At 45.5% G+C, this 13,652-nt stretch overlaps 1 protein-coding gene across 4 annotated transcripts in view; it reads right to left on the reverse strand.

Annotated features, from left to right (window-relative positions):
* tiam2a (TIAM Rac1 associated GEF 2a) overlaps positions 1–13,652 on the reverse strand; it is a 108,729-nt gene that overhangs the window by 43,770 nt on the left and 51,307 nt on the right. For 3 of the 4 annotated variants that reach the window (XM_074661309.1, XM_074661307.1, XM_074661308.1), the window contains exons 2-6: positions 11,413–11,509; positions 8,813–9,976; positions 3,629–4,076; positions 2,876–3,048; positions 1,777–2,001 (exon numbers count right to left, since the gene is read on the reverse strand). In XM_074661309.1, the coding sequence (XP_074517410.1) occupies positions 1,777–2,001; positions 2,876–3,048; positions 3,629–4,076; positions 8,813–9,970 (2,004 nt within the window). In that variant the 5' untranslated portion in view covers positions 9,971–9,976; positions 11,413–11,509. Of the gene's footprint in view, positions 1–1,776; positions 2,002–2,875; positions 3,049–3,628; positions 4,077–8,206; positions 8,345–8,812; positions 9,977–11,412; positions 11,510–13,652 lie in introns of those variants that run through there. The other variant, XM_074661310.1, reaches the window with a different exon arrangement.

Below are 13,652 nucleotides of genomic sequence, written 5' to 3' on the forward strand. Positions count from 1 at the left end.
GACTTCAGATGGGGCGGGAGGTATTACCGAGTAAATCAGATAAGCTCCTTCCTCAAAAGCAAAGACAAATTTAGGAGAGTTGCTGCTTTGGGGAAAAACTCAAATCTCTATGTATAACTATCACACAAGATCCTAGCACGCTTCTGATTTTACACGCCATCTGGATCCGTTTGTCAACAGTCAAATATTCACGTCTTCATTCAGGATGTTCTAAAATAGTCCTGTGCAGAAAATTTGATTTGATGATTCATACCAGGGGTGCATCACTGATGCATGCAGTCTACTGCTTCATGCATCCAGCAGGGCCTGAATGAGCGTAGCGCGACGATCAACCAACATCAGTGAAAAAAAGCGAGGCATGTTTGGTCCCATCTGGCCTACGTGCACAACTTATTTACATTCATTTCAGAGCCATTAAGCTCGGCTTCTTTTAACAGATTCTCATCTTTTCTTATTCCCCCCTCTTTTAACATCTGCCTTCGACTCTCCGTGAAAGCCCTAATGGATAATAAGTCTTTCAATGCAACTTGATCGCAGTGTGTGTACGTGAGCGTGAGCGTGTGAAAGGGGGCAAAGGCAGTCTTCAAAAGAGGTCTACTAGCACTGATTTCAGCAGACATGGGAGGGGGTGGGGGTACATCAAAGTGGTGCCCTGTTGATGCTAGACAACCCCACCGAAACGTTAAATCTATCATCAGCCCTGGGGCGCCTGTATCGGAGTCCTGTCCCATACCCCCTCTGACCCTATCATTGACTCCAACCCCGGCTGTCTCTTTGTCTTCTCTGAGGTGGCATACTGGCTAATTGGAAACAGATCACACAGTCAGTCGAGTCTCGCAGGCAGGCAGTGACATCTCCATCTGTGATTACTGTGGCGAGCTGTTCAGCTTCTAGCTTTGCTTGTTCTTCATAAAAAAATACACTCATATTTCCACTCAGGGCACTTTAACTAAAGACCAAATGAACAGCCCTTCCAATAAGTATCCTTTTTGCTTTAATAGAGTAGAAGCAGTCAGCTCATATGGACGTGAGCAGTCGACAAAAACACCAACCCACGTGGCTACGCAGAGGCAGAACGCATAAGTAGGAGGCACTTCAAAATAATGACCACCTGAGTCACAGGTGGAAAAAAAAAAAAGCAGCTGGATTCCGTCACATTCCACAACAAACACCAATTTCTAGTGAAAGTATCTTGCTATGCTATAGATTATGGGCTTTTTATACCCATCAGTAATCTGCTGTATGTAGGCTACAGCACAGCGCCGGGTGCTTTGGATTCTCCCCGAGGCTTTGAGGAGGAGGAAGAGGAGGAGGATAATGCATGTTGAGAGCCCATTACCAGGAAAACATCTGGAATCTCAATCTGATGCTCGGGGAGCGAGCTGCTCCCCTGGGCCCCTCGCGATGCGTTCGGGGACTGATGCATTTAGGCCACTTCACCCACCCAGAGACAGAAATAACGCACAGGCTTGGTACCACAGTGACAAAATCAGTAAAAATTAAGTGGGGCACACCATGTGGTTGCTACACGTATCACGTGGAATGACATGCGTGAAAAGAAGCATGCGTCACGTCACCTGATCGATCAATGCTGTAAAGTAACCCAGCAGATTTTTTACGGGAGATTTGTCCCGAGGGCATGAAATGTATAATGCAGTGCAAAAATGCGATACATGCTGGTATAAATTCCAGCCGATTCAACTAGATATATACTTTATTTGTCTCTGTGGGGGAAATTGGTTTGTCTTACTATCAGGATCATTATCGCCACCTCACCTGGTTCTCAATGGCCCTGCGGTTCTTGGGGTCGCTGACCACCGTCAGCTGCAGCTCGGCCATCTTCTTCATCTTCCCGTCCATGTCGATCTTCTGCAGCAGGCCGCGGACCTGGCTCCGCAGCAGGCGCACCGTGTCCTCCTTCCCCTGGCGCTTGGCCAGCAGCGAGGCGCTGGCAGAATGGATGGCTGTCACCCAGTTCTCCAGGTCGGTCTGGTTGCTGGCCTGGACAGGGCAAATAGGGACACGGAGTTCGATTTGATGAAGTAGCAAAGACCAATATTCCTGTTACAAGCTGGATTTCAGAGACGCAAAGCCTGATGAATATGCTAGGATTGCCAATGCGCTGCTATTGTGTTATTCCACCATATATCACAATAAGATCATTGGGTGTCATGTTGGGCTTTGCAGGATCGATAGAAGAAAACGTGATTAACGGTGCCTCTATGAGAGAGCACAGGTTATGAACTGTTGCTGAAATCAAACGCACATTGTTCCTGTTAATAAGCCGTTTCATGATTATCGCTCCGTCTTTATAAGGCCGTTCACTTGGAGGCAGCAGCTCGGTTGAGAAATCAGTTGAACCCCCTTTAGATTGAGGATGCTCAACAGGCCATGTGAGTGGAAACAAAAAGGATGAAACCTTCATGCTACAGAGCCGATTCTCTCTCTGCTTGCCTCTGGGGCTGTGTCAGCTCCTCACAGAACTATTTTATTAGATGTCTGGACAGCGCGACATACTGCAGCAGTCCGGGAGGGCTTGTAATGGAGGTGGCTACACGGAAAGAGCCGAGGCTAGGCATGAATTTGGTAGTGATATGTAGGTCAGTAAGCACAATGGGGCAAATAGGATGTGCTCTCAGACCTCTTCGCTGGAAAGTTTGGGCACTTTGCTTGCAAGTCCTTCACAAATTGGTCATTTCCCCATGCTACGCTCCAACTACAACCATGTACTGCAACTTGACTGCTGTAGTATGTGTTTACTGTCATCTGTCATCCATGACAAAACATTCATAAGATGTACCACTGATGATTTGACTCTCCCAAATATCAGCAATCTAATCTAATCAGGAGCAGTGTGTCGACCGACGCGCCTCACCTGGAAGAGGTAGACGTCTCCGTACGAGTTGCTGAGGCAGAAGACGTTCTCCTTTTTCGGGTGCTCGGGGACGGCTTGGACGATGCTGTCCTCGGCCAGGAGAGCGTAGCGAGGCGACAGCTCCTGCTCCGGAGAGCCTTTGCCGTAAGTCTCGTAGAACAGCAGCGTGCATCCTGGAAAAGACGGGGTAGAAATACAGACACACATGAGTAAGTGATGCAGAGAACAAGCTTCTCTAGACTGGAAGAGTTTTTACAGCTGTCACATAATGTTTAACAGACAAAAATGTCCTTGTGAAAACATCTAACAAATTAAGTTCTGCAAGTCTGGGGTATACACAGAAGAAGTTTTACATACTCCCAAAAGGCCACAAATGATAAGAGTGTCCTTGCTTGTACCTTTTATTTTTTTTTGTAACTTCCCAGAGGTGCTCTTCAGTAAATACTTAGCAGTGTCGTAAAAGCAGCATGCATGGCTTGAATTTTATCCATTTGGCCAGAAGCATAACAGCGTAATTCCCTTTAAGCTTTTAAGGGTGGGAGAGAAATGACAGTCACTCAACGTAAAGTGTGACGCCATTGTCAAGGACACGACTGCTGTTAAGAGGAAGAACAAAGAGGAACCCCTTCAAAACTGAATTATGGAACTAAAACTTGGATAATCTACTTACCTGTGAATTATTTTAAAACCCCAAGTCAGCACATTCTTTGACTCAATTTCAAAGGTAAAGAATTGTTTTCCCCTCACGCTCACCTTTCAGGGTCACCCAGTACTGCTTCCACTTGCGGCGGTTCACCAGCTCCAGCTTCCTGTCCTTGTGCAGGGTGACGAGGGGTTTGAAAGAAAGCCAGCCGGCCCGTCGGACCACCCCCTGCTCCTTCTCAAACAGCAGATCCAGCTCCTCCAGGGAGCCCTCGGCCGACTCGCTGCTGCTCTCCCCCTCCTCGGTGCCCGTGGACGGGTCTCTCCTCTCGCCGCCTCCTCCCTGTCCGGTGCCGGTCTCCAGCTCCCTCATGAAGTTCTCGTAGATGTTCTGGCGGAGGGCGTCGCTGGTGGTTTGGTGAATGGCTCCTGACGACTGGGCCCGGGAGGCTCCCGGGAACCAGAGGAGGCTGGAGACCTGAGAGGGGGAGCTGGTGTCTGCGGTCAGGCCGTCGACCCCGCTATCGAAGGCATCGGTCAGGTCCTTGTACCTGGTCTCCTGATGGGGCACAAAAGGTTTAGAAAAGGTGAGAGGAGCATGAGATGTTAGAGGATGAAGGACAGACCAAGTGGGGGAAACTAAACAATATCCAAACGGTCTCATTGATTAGTCCCCATTGGAAGTGTTGGAGTGGTTAGAGCTGTTGCGGTAGAGGAATTTCCCCTACAGTGATAATGATTGACTCGACAGCGCGTTATGCGGTATTATTGATTTTCTTTGCTTCATTTAACCTGATTTTAGTGCTATATAAATAAGCTTTATTGTTAGGATATTATTAGGTATATTGTTGCTTTGTAAATGACTAAGATGACAGTTTTAAAACTATTTAAATACTTGTTTATTGTTAAATGCAGAAAACAGAAGAACAGTAAGGCGCAGCGTTTTCTTTTCAGCGTGAGATGCTTTGGTTGTGTCTGATTACTATGATACGGAATATCCGCAGAAGTAAAAATGACGGCACAAGGTAGAGTACTTGCTCTGGATGAAAGGAAGTCGGAAGCGCATATATGGAGAGAGGACGGACCTGACGATTTATGTGTATTAATTTCTCCTCCATTGTTGTTGTTCAGCACTTGTAGCCTACATGTACTGATGTGATGGTTGGTCTTTGTGGTATTTGTCCCCCCCCCCCTCCATTAAGATTGGATGAACTGGGTAAAAAAGTGTGACAGTGACGAGTGTAGCGTTTTATCCAATGTTGACAATTTTCTCCCCTCTGTGACCAGGCCTCATCACATTGCTGCCGTTAGTAGCATATCGTAAATAACGCGGCGCTTCCATTGCAAAGAATTTAAAAAAAGAAAAAGCGTGAACATAGCGGTTGTGGCGTCAATATGTCAATAGCGCGGTATTGCAATATTGCAGTTATTGCGACAGCCGTAGGACTGGTTTGGAGATTCCCAAATTAATTAACAGAATTATTATTCCAGACTACTTTTATGCAAAAACACACCATGTTCGCCCCCAGATGTACACACCTCTCTATACGAGCTTACGTTGGGACAACGATCAAACTGTGTTCCTTCCAATTAGCCCCAAGGCGCTGCAAAAGTGGAGGAGAAACTTTAGAAAAAATCTAGTCGCACCACTCGAACCTACTTCAAAGTCTGCATTACAGTCTCTAAATCTTTCGCTGGGGCTGAGAAAGTGGGACAAATTCCCTGCGCTGGCACCTGGGAGGTTGGAAACCCTCCAGGCTCAGACAATTTCACGTCATTTGAGGTCTGCTGTGGCTTCCCAACTCCTCAAATGAACACTTGGTGGAATTGCACTCTTTCATGCCTAATGACAGCCTACCTACACTCGACTAGATTGCGGCATTGATTGTGCCCCTGGCAACAGAGTGGAGTGCTTCTCAACATGCAGACGCGGAGTATGTGCCGTCGTGCCGGAGCTCATCCTCCGTCTTTGCTCCTATGTCTTTTATTAATGCTATTAATATTGTTGATACTTAGCAAACAACTTAAACTTGCCATCATCATCAGTAAAACACTAGAATGGTGCTCAAAAGCATATACTAATATGATATAGAAAACAACAGCAAGGTGATTTATTGATTCCTGCAGGTTCCTCTTTAGCTCCGGGGCAGCAATGAACCCATTGAACCCACAGTGTTCAGCTTCTGTTTAACCATTACGTCCACCTGCCACCGTGAAACACACAGTATTTGTATAGTACAGCTGTAGGAAAATGTGTACCGAGCACAGGGTGGGTCTTTTTTCAGCTTTCCCCTATTTTCCTTTAGCTGACACAGACCGAATGTGTCCAGCCTCTCCCCGTTGTCTTCCAGCTGCCTTTCATTATTACAAGCAGGTTCTTGGCCTTTGGCATCAGGGTTGCGGCGTGACCTTTAAACCCACAACAGAGCCCTGGAGTTCAGGTGGAGGGGAACCAGAGCTGGAGGTGCTCCTGATTTTGGTGGACCCGCTGAAAGGAGGCACTGTGTGTGTGAACAGCCTTTGGAGATATATGTTACGGAGGTTTGGCAGGACTACAAAACGGCCCCCGGAGAACAGAGGAAATTCAGTCCAAAGACCAGCTTGAAGCACCTCGGTGATTTTAACAGGAACTTGACTCGTCAGTCACTGAGAAAGAGAATCCCAAGAGTCAATCACTGAATCCTTTTTTTTCTTTTCTGGCTGTTAAGCTTCAATGGAAATTTAGTCTTCTTAGCATTTATCTCTAAAACTAGGGATGCACCGATTGGGAAATTCTGGGCCGATACCGATGTTTAAAACTCCAATTTGGCCAATAGCCAACAATGTCTTTGTTGTTGTTATTTATTCCTTTTTTTTGTGCCAGGCAAACAAAGATATCTTCATTATTAAAAAAACTGAGCCGTTTTAAAGTAATTCAGTATTTCATTATACGGTCTTTGAATGAGCGCAAATTCAATCATACAAATGTATGAAAAAACCTTTAATATAACCTTCTTTCACATGAAAAAAGATTATTTTTTTACATTTAGCGGGCGCAAAATTTATGCAACACAACAGACAAACATCGACCACTGCCATCGAATGTCATCTTATTTACCGATAGGCCGACGGCAGTCAACGAGGCGAATATTGTCCGATGTCGATAATTGCCAACAATACTTGGTGCTGGCAATGGATTTCATTTTCTTCAAGTAATCACACCTCATTTAAAGGTTTCTTGAGGATTTCTCCAACAACAACCTTTGACCAGCTTTATTTCTGGATAACGAAGACTGAAGTAAATCTGTGGGTTCTGGTCTGCCCTCTCAAACAGTCAAGCGCCAACACATGGTCATAGATTAGCCTGGCGTTGTGGCGAGCAGGAGATTTAGACGCAGACATTACTAATGTAAAGTGAAGGCTGTGTAACACTTAAAATGAATACTCTCAGTCTACTGCGTATTTGTCACTACCGGGTGGAGTGACAGCGTCAAGGGAAAGCATCTCATATATTTCACTCAGCGTTATCCTCTGGTTAAGCACGAGGAGAAGACGCTCACAAATTCTTCATCTAGCAAAGAAGAAAATACCATCTGAATACAATGATTGTTTTATTTTTGTCGTCAGACCCAACCGATTAAACACCAATCCCTATTAGCAGATTTACTCTCAAAGGGCCGTGGAGGGGAGCCCAGAAAGTCTGCACCAACACAACAGCCAGAACAACCATAAGTCATTCATTAACATTAGCGGAGGGGCGGGGTTCAATCCTCAGCTAGGATTTAGTTTCACTCGAACAGAGCCTCTCAAAGGCTTACAGCTATTCTCTTGGCAGTGCCCGAACAGTGTTCTTAAAACTTTTACAAGCCAAAGCTAAACGAAATTAATGCAGAAACAACCGCTTTCAAGCCTCAAAGACGGAGAAGGACATGAGTTCAGGCTCAGATCCAGCAAATGTTTTATGTCAAATTAAAGCTATTAAGAACGTAGTGTTTGTAGAGGACAAAATCACATGGTTCTTACGTGCAGCCAACATGCAGACAAGCTATGGTTATTTCCAAACTCTCCTCTGACCCGTGCGTGCACGGTACAAGTATCCTTTTACTACTGGGAAAAATATAAATATATATATCAGCTGTCTGCTCTGGGTCTCATATGTTAGTATTTCACGATAGCATCCTGCTCCTTTTCCAAACGTCTATACACTTCAGCCATCAGTTAGCTTTAAACCTTCAAAACCTTTTAAAATAAAAATGCAGCTCTTAGGCTAATGACCACTAAGGCTGAAAAACAATTAATAATACCATTCAGTAGGGCTGGGCAATATGTCAATATTATATCAATATCGTGATGTGAGACTAGATAGCGTGTTTTAAAGGCTTTAAAGGCAGCATTACAGTAAAGCGATGTAATTTTCTGAACATACCAGATTGTTCTAGCTGCTGCTGATGATGATAAGTTATCAAAAATCTTATCTAAATATCTTATGCACGCACCAATAGTCAACCCTACAATAAAACCGCAATATCCATATTGAGATATTTGATTTTCTCCATATCGCCAGCCCTACCATTCGGTTAAACCAACACCCACACAGCCCTACATGTACGTTTGACTGCAAACAAAAGAGCTGAAAACATTAACAAGTATTATACATTCAACAACTAATCACAAACAATCGGTATGCAATAACGCTTCAGATGTACGCACCCAGATACAGTCATCCTGAAACCTGTACATCAGCCTTGAACTTCTCTTCCTCCGAGGATCATCCATGTCTTACGCATTGTAATAAGGAAGCGCCTCTCATCCTTGTTCCATCCTCACACAAAACAAACAAGACCCAGCGCTGGCTGCCTTACAAATTTCATTTTGTGCCGCCCCACTGTGCCCCGTCTCCGGACAGCTGGTGTTGCAGTGTGCTAAGGACCAGAGGACGGTGGTTGGTTCCTGGCCGTGCCAAGACCACCGCTGTGGCCTCGCGATCAAGTTTAATAAACATGGCCAGGCAGGAAACTGTCTGTGCGTGGCTGTTACTGATGGCCTCTCCTGTCTAATAAGCTGTAGCTCTGAGGCTAGTAGTGAGGCGACAACAGAAGGCAACAAAAATAGGGTGAAATCTATTTAAACTATGAGGGCTATAATTTATGGGGCTACTACAAACACCACATCTATGCGACCTATTGTTGTACATACCGTGGAGGTAAGATCCCTGTATGAACCCTGTGAGTGATACAGGAGTATAAATCATTAAAAAACGGAGGAGCACAAAACTTAATAAATGTGACCCCCTAAATCCATCCTGGCCACACTCACCGTAGACTTCCTCTTGTTGCGGCTGAGGCTTCCTGTCCAGTCACTGAAGCGCCTGATGCGGTTTTTGATGGAGTCTTTCTTATGGAAGGCAAAATCAGGTCCGGCCTGCTCCTGGTCAGGATACTGGTCCAGATCCTCGCTGATGGTGTGGGCTTTGGGTCTGCGACAGGGCAGGGTGTACGATGAGTACTGGCAGGCCTCGGGAGATTCCTCCTCCAGTGGAACATCCAGGACCGATGCGAAAGAGGCTCTGTGTGGCCTCTGGCCTGGTGGCAGCTCCTGTAAGTGGGAGGACAGGTCCCTGGCTGTGGGAAAGGTGGCAGCCATCGTGGAGTCCTTGTAGAGGTCGGTGATGGACGCAGGGGGAGACTGTTCGGTGAAGGCGTCAAGCTGGTGGATGGAGGAGTGGACTAGCGTCCTGCTGGCGGAGCAGGGTTGGTCCTGCTCGCACAGCTCTGTGCTGGGCCCCCAGGGAGAGTCATACCAAGACCCATCAGAGCTCAGGGAGCTTCCCTTGCTGGTCCTGGCCGTGGAGGAGGTAGAAGCCGGCGGTGGTCCGCCACGGTCCTGCCTGCTACCGCTTGAGCCAGGCAGACTGGGAGTGGAGGCAGACTCCAGGTTGGGAGAGAACTTGAGGAGCTGTACGGGGCCGGTAGCCTCGTTCAGGAGGAGGGGATTGCCCGAGGTGTTGGTGAACTCCACCCTGAGGCTGCCATCCTTCTTGATCACCACCCGTGGGCTGCTCTGCTCCTCCAAAGCCTCGTGCTCATCACTGTGTCCATTCAGAGTGCGCCCATTAAGATCCGCCCCGTATGGATTATCTCCGTACTCGTCTGACATGTGCCGCTTTCTTATGCCACATCCAGGCGACCGATGCCAGCGGTGCTCACCCGGGCTGCCCCTCGTCCCCTTCGAGACGTAGTCACAGTGCCGAGGGGAGTAAGGCGGCCGGCTTTTAAGAGGCGACAGACAGCCGCGGCCGACACACCTGGCCTTGTACCCTGAGCCCACCGGGGCACTTTTCCACCACGTGTGGGGCGACACAGAGTCATCTTTGGCTGTGCGGAGCTTCAGCGCGTATGGCTTCGGTTTCCCAGGCAAGACAAAGCTGGTGCCTTTGGGGCCCTGGATGCTATATTGGCTCTCTGAATTCCCCATTGCTGCCTGGAAAGAAAAAATAAGAAAAAAAAGGGAAACAAAACCGTAATGTCACTGGCATGATGCTTCTGGAAAATTCATGATACACACACATAAGGCAGTATAATATAAATGACATGGTATGACATAATGCCAGCTCATCAGAGACATAAAATTAATTTATCACTCGTAAACAATAATGACTGCACTCCCATAAAACCATACACACACACATAATCATTTAGTGACCGTTTCCAGGGCAAAACAGCAGCAGGTCTAATATCTTCCGCATGCCTTTCAAAGAGAATAGCTATAAGTAATTCTATCACATCTGGTCATTAACCTGTATGGTCTACCCCCCCTTCAGCCGCTCATTTTACTACATTCTTCCTATAGAAAAGTCAAGTCAGATGAACAGGATTTAGGCTGTCATGGTAGTTATGTGTGACAAAGTTCAGGACAATGTGAAATCACTTCCAGACCGTCCACAACACTCGTACATTAGTGACGGAGAGCCGTGACCAGACAGACATTTCATTACAGGGTTGATGCTAGAACAGATGAGAGTGCTGAGACACTGTATCTGCTGCTGTCTGTGATGTGATTACATAATGAGCAATACCTTCAACAGTCTTTGAACCAAGTTAAGTAGGAACCAAGACAAACCTCTCTTCAACATGAACACCTTTCTTAAAAACAGTTTAGTTGTAGTAAAAAAAAAAAACTAGGGCTGTCAATCGATTCAAATATTTTATCACGATTAATTGCACATTTTGTATCTGTTCAAAATGTACCTTAAAAAGAAATTTGTCAAGTATTTAATACTCTTATTAACATGTGAGTGGGCAAATAGGCTTGCTTTATGAAAATGTATGTATATATCTATTATTGGAAATCAATAAACAACACAAAACAATGACAAATGTTGTCCAGAAACCCTCACAGGTACTGCATTTAGCACAACAATTATGCTCAAATCATAACATGGCAAACTGCAGCCCAACAGGCAACAACAGCTGTCAGTGTGTCAGTGTGCTGATTTGACTCTGACTTGCTCCAAACTGCATGTGATTATCATAAAGTGAGCATGTCTGTGAAGGGGAGACTCGTGGGTACCCATAGAACCCATTTTCATTCACATATCTTGAGGTCAGAGGTCAAGGGACCCCTTTGAAAATGGCCATGACAGTTTTAAAAAACACATTGCCAAAATTTAACGTAAGTTTGGAGCGTTATTTATCCTCCTTCCCGACTAGTATGACATGATTGGTACCAATAGATTCCTTAGGTTTTCTAGTTTTATGTGATATGCGTTAAAGACGGCCTTAAAAAAATCTAAGTTTAAATAATGGCCATAGTAAAAAAGAACTAGTTGATGGTGAAAAGAGCATTGACGCATTTTAAATTCAGGGTTAAATACAATCAAGCAAAATGACATTGAAGGCCACAGTTCTTAGACTCACCTGTCAGAAAGTCTCTTCTCAGATCGGAGCTCCTATGTGCGAGCTTCCCTCCGCCTCGTTCCTCAAAATAAACTCATTCCTTTGTCGTCTGGCTCATCTGAAACACAGAGAAAGAAGTAGACTTAGTGCTTAGTCTCCTTCTACAGGAGGACTGCAATTTACCACATGTAATGAGCTCTGCGTTTGACAACAGGTGTGCCAGTGCCAGCTAAAGAGTAGATCTAATCCGCAGCATTTGGGAGAAGAACAGTGTTCGGAAGGCAGCCATACTTGTTTCTCACTAGGATAAACAAAGCTAGAGAAATACCAAAACAGCATCTGAGATCTTACTTGTGTTAGTTTGAGATTTTCTGAATATGAAAAAAAAGAAAAAAGAATTCATCTTATTGACAGGTTTGGAAAAAAATTATTCAGCCAAGAGACAGAAACATTTCCTCTCTATAAAATATGCAGCCCTAAACAGATCCAATGAACTTCACTCCAACCAAGTTCCCAGTAGTATATCGCATCAACCGAGCTTTGTACTACACAAGACAGCAGTGTACAGTAGTGCCACCCTGGCGCTACAGTATGACTCGTTGAAAAATTCACTCCACCCCCTCAAATCTTTCCTCAATCAGCCGTCCCAAACCAAACATTAGTAGCATTTTTCCACCTCCCCTCAAGTAAATGACGTCGTCTTTGATCGGGGTTGGGAAACTTTTTGAAAGCCGGCTACAGTTTACCCGTCTGTTTATTTTTAAACCTTGGAATCCTAGCTTGCCCCTTTTTTTTTTTTCACTCGTCACCGCCAAATTTGTCCGAGGTGGAAGAATCCAAAACCAGAAACGGCTGAGGAGCTCTCTTTGCGGAGGCACCGGGCATCTTCTGAGAAGCAGCGTGACTCGTGTCTAGTGTGTGTGTAATATAACCCACTTACATGCATGTAGCTCACACTCCGGGGAGGATTTCAAATAGTGCTAACTCCACTAAGCCTCGCAGCGCACGTACAGAATGCGTAAGGTTACAGTGTAAACACCCCCCTGCCAAAAGCCCTAACCTCCGGGATTAAGTGATCTGCAGCATTAAGAGTTTATCTGCTCCTGCTTGGATGCACCTTGACTGTGAGGCCAGATTAAATAGTGTTGGCTGACTAGACGGACGACAGTAAAAGAGTGTGTTTCAGACACGAGAGGGGAATTCCAATGGGACTTGAATGTTTTAAATGTAAAGCATATGGAGTCGCTGGATCCCGAAGTTCAAGGACGGGGCAAAGATCCAGACTAACATCACAAAAAAATGACAAGGAGCCGCACAAGGACATTATTCTCTCCTTCTTTAAACTATTTAGAATGAGTGTGAAAAAGTAGCTCTTGAAAGCGCAGTGGAAACTTGGCCGGAAGACATGCAGGCCTGGTAATGAACTTGAACCGTCACTCTGAGCTCATCAGAGGATTAACCAGACACTTGTTTCGTTCAACATGAGTTAAAAGGTGAAGAGCAGGACTGATACTGAGAGAAATGGTCTAGGCACTATAACCCTGAACCCACTAGGGCTGTGTACTGGCAAGAATCTGGCGATACGGTACGTATCATGATACAGGGGTTACGATTCAGTATATTGCGATATATTATGGCCCTGTTCAGACCTGGTATTAACATGCGTCCTCAGTGATCGGATCACAAGTGGACAGCTTTAAGTACGTCTGTTCACACCTGGCATTAAAATGCGTTTCCACATGCGTCTTCAGTGGTCACTTGTGATCTGATCTCATTTCCCCACCCCATATGCAAATAAACACGTAGTAAACACATGACTAATACAGCAGCCGTTGTGACATAATATTACATCAATGTCAGTAGTAATATCCTACATATTTGTTAATTCTGGTACATTGTATTAACATAAAAATAAAAGCTTATTGTACAGACGGACCCTGGGGACCGTCTGTAAAGGGGAGACTCGTGGGTACCCATAGAGCCCATTTTCATTCACATATCTTGAGGTCAGTGGTCAAGGGACCACTACCGAAATGACCATGGCAGTTTTCCTCGCCAAAATTTAGCATAACTTTGAGCATTATTTATCCTCCTTCGTGACATGCAAGTATGACAATGGATTCTTTAGGTTTTCTAGTTTCATATGATGGCAGTACCTTCACTGTAGCTTTAAAACTGAGCCCGCTACAACCTCCAAAAGACAGAATAGCGGCCGGGTCCGCCGGCGGGCCGTCAGATTTTTAAGAGGTTAATTAAAAATT

Source organism: Sebastes fasciatus, chromosome 15 (assembly GCF_043250625.1).
Source record: "Sebastes fasciatus isolate fSebFas1 chromosome 15, fSebFas1.pri, whole genome shotgun sequence".
Taxonomy (NCBI): Eukaryota; Metazoa; Chordata; class Actinopteri; order Perciformes; family Sebastidae; genus Sebastes; species Sebastes fasciatus.